At 42.2% G+C, this 12,524-nt stretch overlaps 2 protein-coding genes across 2 annotated transcripts; both read right to left on the reverse strand.

Annotated features, from left to right (window-relative positions):
* Positions 1-5,743: 5,743 nt before the first annotated feature.
* Positions 5,744-9,965, reverse strand: LOC143866918 (uncharacterized). The gene is made up of 2 exons (XM_077376050.1): positions 9,642-9,965; positions 5,744-5,833 (listed from the first exon to the last, which is right to left on the reverse strand). Exons 1-2 carry the CDS (start codon positions 9,963-9,965, stop codon positions 5,744-5,746), a joined length of 414 nt encoding a protein of 137 aa, XP_077232165.1.
* Positions 9,966-10,484: 519 nt separating this feature from the next.
* On the reverse strand, positions 10,485-11,975 carry LOC143866923 (uncharacterized). The gene is made up of 2 exons (XM_077376051.1): positions 11,313-11,975; positions 10,485-11,114 (listed from the first exon to the last, which is right to left on the reverse strand). The coding sequence occupies exons 1-2, from the start codon at positions 11,973-11,975 to the stop codon at positions 10,485-10,487; spliced, it is 1,293 nt and encodes a 430-aa protein (XP_077232166.1).
* Between the last annotated feature and the right edge of the window lie 549 nt (positions 11,976-12,524).

Raw genomic sequence — 12,524 nt, forward strand, 5'->3', positions numbered from 1 at the left:
AACCGAGAGAGATGGGGAAAGAGAGAAAGAGAGAGAGAGAGAGAGAGAGAGAGAGAGAGAGAGAGAGAGAGACAACAATCTGTTTTTCTTTTCTCTTTTTTCTTTTCTCTTTTTTCTTTTATTTGTGAAATAATCAACACAAAAAAAAAAAAAAAACCGATGGAGGGATGAGAGTGGTAGAGAGGGGATGGGTTGATGAAAAACAGAGGGAGAATTGATGGGGAATCCAAAGAACAGAGGGAAGGGGATGGGAATAAAAAAAACAGAGAGTGTAGAGAGAGCACGGTTTTCCTCTTCTTAGTATGCAGAGAGTACTCTGTTTTTTGTTCTTTTTCTGGGTTAGAGAGAGACGAGGGGGAAGATAACAGAAGGTGAGTCGGAGGGCTGTTGGAGATCAGGAACAAAAGGGTGGAGGAGATGAGATATTGCTGTCCGGAGCCAAAACTGGGATCCAGGAGATGAGAAGCTATATTTTTTTTCCTTTTTCCTCCCCTTTTTTTTCATCGTCCCAGCATATATGTATGAGGCATTACCCCAATACAGCAACTTCGTATAGTCGCCTTTTTCGATTTACAATTAATTGTCCTCTTGCCACTTTGATCATCTAACCCAATTAATCTTTAGAATTTTCTAAATATCTTTGCAGACCTTTTAGCATGTTTCTTGTTTTATCTTTTCAAGAGTGGCAGTTTGCCATTTCAAAAAAAAAAATTTGTTCACTTGCCGTTTTCTCCAAAGATGATTTCTACAAATCTGCCGTTTTTTCTTTTCCTTACAAATTAGCCTTTTGATTTTCATTTTGACAAAAATACCCCTTTCTCCCATGTTAATGGCAATACCTCCTTCATCTAATTCACACTAACAGGATAATCTGGAACGTCCAATAGATGGGCTACATATGAACGTGTTGCGCTCCCAAGATCATTTCCCTAGTATGATCCGAGCCATCCAACCGATTAACCATGCCGTCTAGATCTTCTTCATTAGATGATCCAAAACTGTCCATTTGATTTGGCCGCAACATAAATGAGTTGCACTCTTGAAATTATCTTCGTAAGATGATCTGCACTACCAAATTGATGGGTCACAACACGGATAGTCATACCCCACAAATCAGCCATTGGATGAGCCAATCCGCCCAATTAGTGGGCCGCAATATAAATGGGTTGGGCCCACAAATAATTTTTCGTAGGATAATCCGAGTCACTATTGGATTGGGCTAAAACCAACATGGGTTATGCCCTAGATCATTTCCTTGGTTTAATCCGAATTGTCCAATTTGATGGACATCTGCATGCATTAGATCGAAATAGGCTCAACACTCATTTTTCATTAAAACAATATGCGGGTCCCCTTGTTGATCCAAATTTAAACCAATGCTCAATGCAGACCAACCGAATGGGTCCAAATTCTCTCTTTGTTTAGGATTCTTGCGAACAACCCCTCTCAACGCTTAGCAAAAAAAATGCAGAACATGACCGAGATGACCGAAAAGATCGAGAAAACATACGAGGCGGACACGGGAATAGAAAACACTGAAAAATTGATAGCGAAACCCTAATTTCTTTGTTGATCAGAGCGGAGCAAAATGGGGTGTCTACAATCTCATGCTAGGAAAGTAAGCAAGCTAACAGTAGCACATAAGAAGTCAAAGATAAACACACAATGAGCTAAAAGATACAGGGAAAGAAATGAATCAGAAAATCAACGGTACATGAGGACCAAGAATACTAGGGAAAAGAAAAGGGAACATACGATAGGCTCAGGGAGCGATTCTAATGAATCAAGCTCAGCGATCCTGATTCGCTAAAGATAGGATAAGTCTCACGATCGTCATAGCCTATCGTTGGGCTTAGCGAGGACAATCCCTGCGAAGGGGCCACGCTACGTCGTCGCCCGTCCCAAAACCCGATAAACCCGGAAAATCACGATCAAAATCGGAAATGAAATGAAAGGAAGGCTCCGAGTGACCTGGCAATCATTCATCCTTGCCCAATTTGATTTTCGGTGTGAAAGGTTTAAAAGATTTTTTTGGATGTTTGAATGATTTTTTGAAGGGTTTAAATGATTTTATTGAAAAGTTTGACTGAACTTGGGATGACGGTCCCAAGCTGCCTACGTACCCTGTGAAAAGGGATCAAGCCAACGTAGTTCGAAACAGCTTTTCGAAAAACGCTTTGAGTGTTTTTTGATTTTTTTGTTATTTGATTTTTATGTATTTTTATCCCTTTTGATTGAAACGGGGTTTTGGCTCAAGTGGTTGCCGTCCGTCATCGCCTAAACCCGACCAATGCTCCCCAAATCGATGGGGATCCCGAAATGCAAAGAGAATCCCAAGGAACGTGTGAAACGATGAACCCGAAGAAGGAAAGAAATTAATCCCTAACCCTGTAGAAAATGATCATCTCGGAGAGGAAGGAACCCCTGAGTCCTGTAAGAAAGGATGGCCTCTAAGAAGAGAAAATCCCTAAGCCCATGAGAAATGATGGGATAAGCAAAGAGACATGAAGGGCGAAGGGATGGCTCAAGAAACATTCCGTCATCGCCTTAACCCCAAGAAGACTTTTGAAAATGAATGACGAAATTCAGAAGAAATTATAATCCAAGTCCTTAGGCAGGTACTTACAGAAATGATGGATAAAATGCAATGCCACATATTCCCAGCTCTCCAAACCCAAATTCCAGAACTAATACACTCAAAGTATTGGGAAAACAAAGTCAAGATCAAGCTCAGAATCAGCTCAAGTACTTCCGTTCGATTATCCAATATTTGAAAGACCAGAGTAAACAAGAATTGGGATATGATTCCATACACTCATGCTTTTTTCTCATGCAATTTCTATCAGTAGCAAACCAAGATAAAACTGAACCAGGGCTTATTACCACTAACAAACACAGAGGTGGAACAAATCCTGGAATAACAAATCCCTCATAACTTGAATCTTAAGATCGATGACACCCCACAAAGAAAACTGAGAAACCAATCACTTGGCCTGGAATCTATAGAAATACCAAGAACAAAACCTTTGAAGAGCCAAACTTATCTAATATGGAAATCAAATAAGCAGTAGATCAGATAGTTAGGACTCATGATCAATCTCATACTAGCATGAGTATCGAAACAAAATTCCATAAAAAATTAAGATCAATATGCCAAACTAGGGACTGAGATAGAAGGAAGAAATAAAGAAAATGAATGTGTTACCTTCTTCTTCGCTCGACTTCTTCCTAAAAATGTGGGATGACGAGGGTCGCAAGGTTGGATCCAGCGAAGAGATAGCAACAAAAAATGGTAGCGGACCCTCCTCCTTCTTTGCTCATCTCTCTACTGAGCTCATCTCAATCGCCTCTCTATTCTCTCTTTATATCTTTCTCTAATTCTATGCCTCTCTGCAGCTCAAACCCTACTTCAATTTCCCACCCTACTTCACAAACCTAATCTCTTTGACTTAGAAGGATAAAAGGGCATGAAAAGAAAATAAATGTGGTTGGAGTTGGGTTCAAAGAAGATGGAGGTGGTGAAAATCAATGGAGGAAATGGTGGTTGGTAGTGAAAGGAGAAGAGGGTTTGATGGTGGAATGGGGATGTGGGTAACAGAGATGGCTGGTGAAGAAGGAGGCCGAATTCCAGCACAATTTTGCCGGAGAAGGTGGAGTTGGGCCAGAGATCCGGCGGATTTTCCGGCAAACCCCTCTCTCTCTCTCTCTCTGTTGTTCTTCTCTCTTTTTTTTATGAAATGGCAGAGGATTTGGATAGGGTTGGGTGTTGAATAGAGGGTTTTGATTTGGAGTTGGGAAGAAAAATTATGGATCGAGAATGGGGTTTTGAGGGAGGCCGATGGTGTTCGTGGCAAGCGAAAGAGGCCGGAATCAATGGCCGGAGATGAGGTCGAGTCGAAGCGAAAAGGGTTTCAGGGAAGAGATGAGGTGGGTTTGGTGGTGATTTACAGAGGAGATAGGGTTTGAGGGGATTTGGGGTAGAAAAATGGTGGAGGATGGTGGTCGGTGGCGGTGACAGAGATGGTTGGTGATGGGTTTCTGCCGGAGAAGAGGGGTTGGTCGGTGGCGGGTATGTGAAGGGAAAAAAAATAAAAATAAAAATGGATGGCTCAAGAAACATTCCGTCATCGCCTTAACCCCAAGAAGACTTTTGAAAATGAATGACGAAATTCAGAAGAAATTATAATCCAAATCCTTAGGCAGGTACTTACAGAAATGATGGATAAAATGCAATGCCAAAATTCAACATACAACATATTCCCAGCTCTCCAAACCCAAATTCCAGAACTAATACACTCAAAGTATTGGGAAAACAAAGTCAAGATCAAGCTCAAAATCAGCTCAAGTACTTCCGTTCGATTATCCAATATTTGAAAGACCAGAGTAAACAAGAATTGGGATATGATTCCATACACTCATGCTTTTTTCTCATGCAATTTCTATCAGTAGCAAACCAAGATAAAACTGAACCAGGGCTTATTACCACTAACAAACACAGAGGTGGAACAAATCCTGGAATAACAAAACCCTCATAACTTGAATCTTAAGATCGATGACACCCCACAAAGAAAACTGAGAAACCAATCACTTGGCCTGGAATCTATAGAAATACCAAGAACAAAACCTTTGAAGAGCCAAACTTATCTAATATGGAAATCAAATAAGCAGTAGATCAGATAGTTAGGACTCATGATCAATCTCATACTAGCATGAGTATCGAAACAAAATTTCATAAAAAATTAAGATCAATATGCCAAACTAGGGACTGAGATAGAAGGAAGAAATAAAGAAAAGGAATGTGTTACCTTCTTCTTCGCTCGACTTCTTCCTAAAAATGTGGGATGGCGAGGGTCGCAAGGTTGGATCCAGCGAAGAGATAGCAACAAAAAATGGTAGCGGACCCTCCTCCTTCTTTGCTCATCTCTCAGGCTCATCTCAATCCCCTCTCTATTCTCTCTTTGTATCTTTCTCTAATTCTATGCCTCTCTGCAGCTCAAACTCTACTTCAATTTCCCACCCTACTTCACAAACCTAATCTCTTTGACTTAGAAGGATAAAAGGGCATGAAAAGAAAATAAATGTGGTAGGAGTTGGGTTCAAAGAAGATGGAGGTGGTGAAAATCAATGGAGGAAATGGTGGTTGGTAGTGAAAGGAGAAGAGGGTTTGATGGTGGAATGGGGATGTGGGTAACAGAGATGGCTGGTGAAGAAGGAGACCGAATTCCAGCACAATTTTGCCGGAGAAGGTGGAGTTGGGCCGGAGATCCGGCAAATTTTTCGGCAAACCCCTCTCTCTCTCTCTGTGTGTGTTGTTCTTCTCTCTTTTTTTCTCTCTTTTTTTTATGAAATGGCAGAGGATTTGGATAGGGTTGGGTGTTGAATAGAGGGTTTTGATTTGGAGTTGGGAAGAAAAATTATGTGGCGAGAATGGGGTTTTGAGGGAGGCCGATGGTGGTCGTGGCAAGCGAAAGAGGCCGGAATCAATGGCCGGAGATGAGGTCGAGTCAAAGCGAAAAGGGTTTCAGGGAAGAGATGAGGTGGGTTTGGTGGTGATTTACAGAGGAGATAGGGTTTGAGGGGATTTGGGGTAGAAAAATGGTGGAGGATGGTGGTCGGTGGCGGTGACAGAGATGGTTGGTGATGGGTTTCTGCCGGAGAAGAGGGGTTGGTCGGTGGCGGGTATGTGAAGGGAAAAAAAATAAAAATAAAAATGGATGGCTCCGGTGGGATGTGGTGGTGGAGCTCAAAGGAGGGTTGGTGGTAGGAGATTCCAACGGAGGTTTTGGTGGTGGGATTCCGGCAAGCTCGCCGGAATCAACGGGGATGGTGGTTGCTGCAAATAAAAAAAAATAAAACAAATGGGTTTGAAGGTGAGGTGGGTTTTGATGGGATTTGACGGTGGCCGCGAGGGGAGGTAGGAGGTGGAGAGAGTGATGGAGATGGTGGTGGTGGAGTTCGATTGGTCTTTCTTCCTCCTCTGTTTCTCTCCTCTTTTTTTTTTTTAGCAAAACCCCTCCCTGGTTCCTACGAGATTTTCCATTTCTATAGTTAGGGTTGCCACCCTCTTCTAATCTCAGCCATCCATTTCCTTCCTTTCTTGATCCTATGGCCTTTGATTCCTTATCCCTCTTGCCCTAATTCTATCCTAGAAACCCTAGAAACCTAGAGTGTCTAGTTGATCTAAGCCCTACACCTCATCTCTTTGATCTAATGGCCTATGCTTGTGGCTTGCAGAGGAAGCAATGGAGATTTCCAATAATGCCCTCCTGCAGATGGGAAATGATATATTATGCCCCCCTTTTCCCTCATGGGCAGCCCCCCATCTAGTGCATTTTATTTCTTTCTTTTGCACTTGAGTGGGCTGCCCCAAGTAAATAAAAAAAAAGACAAATATATCTTTCTCCTTTTAATACAAGGGTTTGGTATTGTCACACCTTCCTTGGTTAAATCAACCCCCTTCCATTTGCAAATGGAACAATCTCACCCTCGCTTTGATAATCACACAAACTCAGCTTGTCCTTTGACAGATTTTAATTCGAAAATGTACCCATTTAATCACGGTCTAAACACTAAGAGACAAGGTAAGTTAGTAAAATATCAAGGAGAGGTCGAGTTAGCATCATCCACACTTGAGAAATTTGAATAGAGAGGTGCCAATACCAAAACTCAGGGGTATTTTGTAACTCTTTCAAATTTTTGCGAAAATGAGATAGAGGATCAGGGCAATTGAACGAAGGATGCCAACGGGGTTCAGAGATCACCCAGGCTTTCAAACGATTTCCAAAATATATGGAAATGGGCATTTTTAGGATTTTCGGGTTTGATTTTTTCAAAAATTTTGAGATTCGGTTCCGGGATCTCGACTCAAATTCGGTATTGGGATTTTATTCGATTTCGAAAATTTATTCGATTTTGGAGAAAATGGTCCGGTCAAAATGGGGTGTCTACAGATGCCCCTCTTTGGCAGAGGGAGCTTGTCGCACGAATGCCAAAGCTGAAGAGACAACGCATTTTGATCGGCCCAAAATTTCAAATGAAAAGATACAAAAGGGATTGGATTTTTTTTTGAATGGCAATTTGGACTTTGAACAATCAGGCGGAACCCACACGCACTGAAAATGAGGTTGGGATAATCAGGCGGAACCTTCACGCCTTGAAAATAGAATTTTTAGTTAGGCGGAACCTTCGCGCACTAACGGGAGATTTGGTTAGGTGGAACCTTCACACGCTAACCACATGGAAGCTTTGTTATGTGGAACATTCACGCATTAACAAGCAAAGAATATTTGTTATGTGGAACTTTCACACAGTAACAAAAAGGGAAAGCTTTGTTATGAGGAACCCTCACGCAGTAACAAGCAATGAAAATTTGTTATGTGGACCTTCACACAGTAACAAAAGGGAAAGCTTTGTTATGCGGAACCCTCACGCAGTAACAAGCAATGAAAATTTGTTATGTGGAACCCTCACACAGTAACAAAAGGTGGAATTGAATTAGGCGGAACCCTCACGCACTAAATAAAAAGGAAAGCACTGTTATGCGGAACCCTCACGCAGTAACAACCAATGGAAATTTGTTATGTGGAACCCTCACACAGTAACAAAAGGTGGAATTTTAATTAGGCGGAACCCTCACGCACTAATCAAAAAGGGAAAGCGTTGTTATGCGGAACCCTCACGCAGTAACAAGCAATGGAAATTTGTTATGTGGAACCCTCACACAGTAACAAAAGGTGGAATTGAATTAGGCGGAACCCTCACGCACTAATCAAAAGGGAATGCTTTGTTATGCGGAACCCTCACGCAGTAACAAGCAATGGAAATTTGATCGAGCAGTGAAACTCTTATGAAAAGATTGATATTCTCCTGCTTTTGATTGATTGATTGATTTGGATTGATTTCTTTGGAGATTACTTTGTCTCTCCAAAGAAGCAGGAACTTTTTTTTTTTTTTTTATGCTTGATTCAAATTGATCCTTTTGAGAATTGCTTTGTCTTTTGCCGAGAAAATGGGAGTGCGAGTTCCTTGCTGAGGACCGGACTCTCATGATTTGCTGGGATTTTGGATATTGACCCCTTTTGAAAGAATTGGATTTTGCCAGGGATTGAGTGCTTTAAGCAGCTGCCAGAGGACTCTCTGGGAAATAGATGCTAGACTTCATTGGGGACTAGCTTTGTTGATGAGCTGACTATAGAGTAGGCTTAGCTGGGGAGTGCGGAGGTTTGACTCGAGATGTGCTCGAGCTTCTCTCATCTCAAGTTGCTGGAGACATTGGTTTATTCTGATTGTCCTTGTGGATTTGACAGCTTTTATGACTTGGCGTGATTTGCCAAGTCATAAAAGATGCCCCTAGTTATTTCATACTTCCATGACTAGAGTCTTAATAAAGCAATACAAATGCAGGGAAACAAATATTTCATTTCATGAATATTGGATTTACAAAGCTCTGTGTAGAGGAAACATGACAACAATGAGATCAATTCTGCCTGAAAGGTTTCTTTCAAATCTGCCAGCTGACAAAATTTCAATAGGCCTGATAACCTGCTATTCTTCTGAACCTTATTCTGATTTAATCTGTCTTCCGGAGAAGAGACTTCTTGCTTTGGTGCCTGTCACCCCAGCTCTGGGAAAGGTACAGACCATACAAGACTTTGGAGGTTTTTACTTGACACGCGACAGACTTCGACAAGTGGCGAGTAAACGACATTGACAAACGCAGGACTTGGATTTCAAGAAAGACTTAACTTGCTTCTTGACCTGACAAATATTTTAAATGGTGAAGGTCAACCACTCTTAGAGTGAATCGAATACCATGCTTAAAAGTGATTCATTCCCTGTTCGGTATTACCGTCATGGTCATTAAACCCCTTCGATTGCTTAGTCTTAAATGCCCCTCATTTAGAGGAAGATCAAAGCAAGTCATGCTGGCACTATTCAGATTTTGATGATGCCATTACTAGGTTACAAGTCTTGTCTGCCTCCAGTTGTTCAGCCTCTTTAGAAATCACTGCCACTGACCAGATCGCCTTTTCAAGTTTTCAATCTAGCGGACCACTTGCCTTAATTTTTACCTGAATTGCTCTTGCGAGTTTTCAATCCAGCAGGCTCGCACCTTGATTTTTGCCTAAGCCGCCATTTCGGGTTTTCAACTTAGCAGGTGAATGACCCTCATTTTTGCTTAGATCGCCCTTGCTTGTTTTCAATCTAACGGGTCTTCAGACTCCATTTTTTTTCTTTTTCTTTTTTTTTTTAGCCACAAACCTTTGCCTATTGCACCAAAAGGACTTTTTAGGTAGGTTAGGGTTTGAAAGACCGGAATTTTGGTAAGTTTTCCAAGGTTTCGACCTAATCCGGACTAGCCAGACTGCCTACGTACCCCCAAAGGATGAGGATCAGGTCGCGCGTAGTTCAAGGCACAAATGCCCCTAGTTTACGGGTTTTGAAAAGAGAATGATTTTGATTTTGTATAAGCTCAAAAGGGTTTTGCAAAGGATTCTTTTGATATGTTAAGTAAGGATTTTTGGTTTGAAGCTCTGGTCGGCCAAGGAAGGCCTTCTGGTGCTTTAAGCATAGTATTTCTTGAGTTGGTCAAGGTTTGTTGGCTCTGTTAGCTTTTCTCCATTTTCATCGAGGAGTCTGACGGCTTTTCCAGGCAGGACTTCGTCAACAATGTATGGACCTGACCATTTCGGCTTGAATTTACCCCTGGGATCATATACTGGTGCCCGGAAGGATTTCAGAACAAGATCTCCTTTCTTGAGGTCTCGAACTCGAACTTTCTTGTTGAAGGCTCTCTCGACACGGCGTTGATACCCCAGAACATGGTACAGTGCTTTCAGCCTCTTTTCGTCAATCATTTGTAACTCTTGATATCTGGCTTGAGCCCAAACAGATTCTGGCAACCCAGCTTCCATCATCACTCTCAGGGAGGGAATTTGTAGTTCAACAGGCAAGACAGCTTCCATTCCGTACACCAGAGAATACGGAGTTGCACCTGTAGACGACTTGATCGACGTCCTATAGGCCCACAAAGCATACGGGAGCTTGTTCGACCAATCTTTGTAAGTCTCGGTCATCTTGCTGATGTTCACTTTGATATTTTTGTTAGCAGCTTCAACAGCTCCATTCGTTTGAGGTCTATAGGGCGAAGACTTATGATGCTTGATCTTAAACTCCTCACACAAGCGTGCCACCTCCTTCTTGAAATGGGACCCATTGTCTGAAATTAGTTCATGTGGTACTCCATATCTGCAAATGATATTCGTTCTGATGAACTTCGCAACAGAAGCCGAGGTCAATGATGCATACGAAGCAGCTTCTATCCACTTTGTGAAGTAATCAATGGCGACCAGAATATACTCATGTCCGCTAGAAGACTTCGGACTTATCTTCCCGATGATATCTATTCCCCATACTGAGAACGGCCACGGTGAAGTAAGAGAATGTAACTGAGAAGGCGACACATGGATGAGATTGGCGTAGACCTAACATTTGTGACATTTCTTCACATAGGCGTAGCAATCTGCTTCCATTGTCGGCCAGTAATAACCAAGTCTGAGAATCTTCCTTGACAGCATCTTTCCGTTCATATGCGGTCCACAGACTCCTTCGTAAGTCTGCTCTATGAGTTCAGCTGCTTGATCCTCATCTATACACAAAAGTTGGATTTCATCGAACGACCTTCTGTACAACTCTTCACCACAGATGACAAAGTTAGAGGCCAATTTCTGAAGAGACCTTCGCTCTTTTCCTGAAGCTTCCGGCAGATGTCCTTTGCCTGAGATGAAGTTTTTGAAGTCTGTGTACCAAGGCTTGCCATCTGAACACCTCGCTGCTATTTCAATGGCGTTAACATGTGACGGGCCCCATTGAAGTCTTACTTCTAATGGTTGAACCTCCATTGTTGCAGAAATATCAAGCATTGAAGCCAGAGTAGCTAATGCATCAGCAAAATGATTCTTTGTTCTAGATAGGTGAGTGAATGTGATATTTCTGAATTTTCTGACCAGAGACTCTAGGTACGTATTATACGGGATCAACTTATCATCTCTTGTTTTCCAGTTTCCGTTGGTTTGACAGATAATCAAAATTGAGTCCCCAAATACATCTAGGTCCTGAATGTGCAAGGCCATGGCTGCTTCCAAACCTGCAATACATGCCTCGTATTCTGCCATATTGTTTGTGCACTTGAACTGAAGTTTGATGGATATAGGGATATACTCTTTTCTTGGTGATACCAACACCGCTCCTACACCTTGGCCTCGATTGTTGACTGCTCCATCAAAGTACATCAACCACTTTGTGTCTGGAACTTCATCTTCCACAGTCATTATCTCCTCATCTGGAAACTCTGCTTTCAAAAATTCATTATTTTCTGCTGGTGAATCGGCTAACTGTTCAGCTATCACGCGCCCTTTAATTGACTTCTGAGTGACATAAGTGATATTGAACTCAAACAATAACAACAACCACCTGGCGGTTCTTCCGGTGAGAGCTGGCTTCTCGAACAAGTATTTCAATGGGTCCATCCGTGAGAGTATAAGAACCCTATTCGATAACAAATAATGCCTTAGCTTCTGAGTAGCCCAAACCAGTGCTAGACAAGTCTTTTCGAGGATGGTGTACTTCTGCTCGTACTCCAACATTTTCTTGCTGATGTAGTAAATGGCTCTTTCTCGCTTTGACTCCGGGTCTTGCTGCACTAACATACACCCCATTGTTGTGGCAGTAACAGACAAGTACAGCAACATCGGTTGTCCTGGTATGATTGGTGACAAAACTGGTGGTAAAGCCAAACACTGCTGAATTTTCTCGAAAGCTTCTTCACACTCTTCGTTCCATTTCTTTGAAGCATTCTTCTTTAAGAGCTTGAAAATCGGTTCACAAGTCATTGTCAACTGTGCAATGAACCTTCTCAAGTACTGGACCTTGCCTAAGAACCCACGGATCTGTTTCTCGGTCTTTGGAGGCGCCATTTCTTGGATAGCTTTGATTTTCTGCGGATCTACTTCAATCCCTCTCTGGCTGACCAAGAATCCCAGCAGCTTTCCTGATGTAACCCCAAATACACACTTATTCGAGTTAAGACGGAGCTTGAACTTTTGAATTCGCTGGAAGAACTTTCTCAATGCCCCTGCGTGCTCTTCCCTGGTCTTCGCTTTAACGATCATGTCATCAACATATACTTCGACCTCTTTGTGTATCATGTCATGTAGTAAAGTGGTAGCAGCCCTCTGATATGTTGCCCCAGCATTTTTGAGTCCAAATGGCATAACTCTGTAACAAAATGTCCCCCATTGAGTGATGAAGGCCGTCTTGATCATGTCTTCAGGAGCCATCTTGATCTGGTTGTATCCTGAGAATCCATCCATAAATGAAAGGAGAGCATGACCTGCTATGTTGTCCACCAAGATGTCAATGTGTGGCAAAGGAAAATCGTCTTTCAGACTTGCTTTGTTCAGATCTCTAAAATCCACACACATTCTGACTTTTCCATCCTTCTTGGGCACCGGTACTATGTTGGC

This window comes from Tasmannia lanceolata, unplaced genomic scaffold (genome assembly GCF_043159265.1).
Source record: "Tasmannia lanceolata isolate RefF3 unplaced genomic scaffold, GAP_Taslan_0.1 ptg000003l, whole genome shotgun sequence".
Taxonomy (NCBI): Eukaryota; Viridiplantae; Streptophyta; class Magnoliopsida; order Canellales; family Winteraceae; genus Tasmannia; species Tasmannia lanceolata.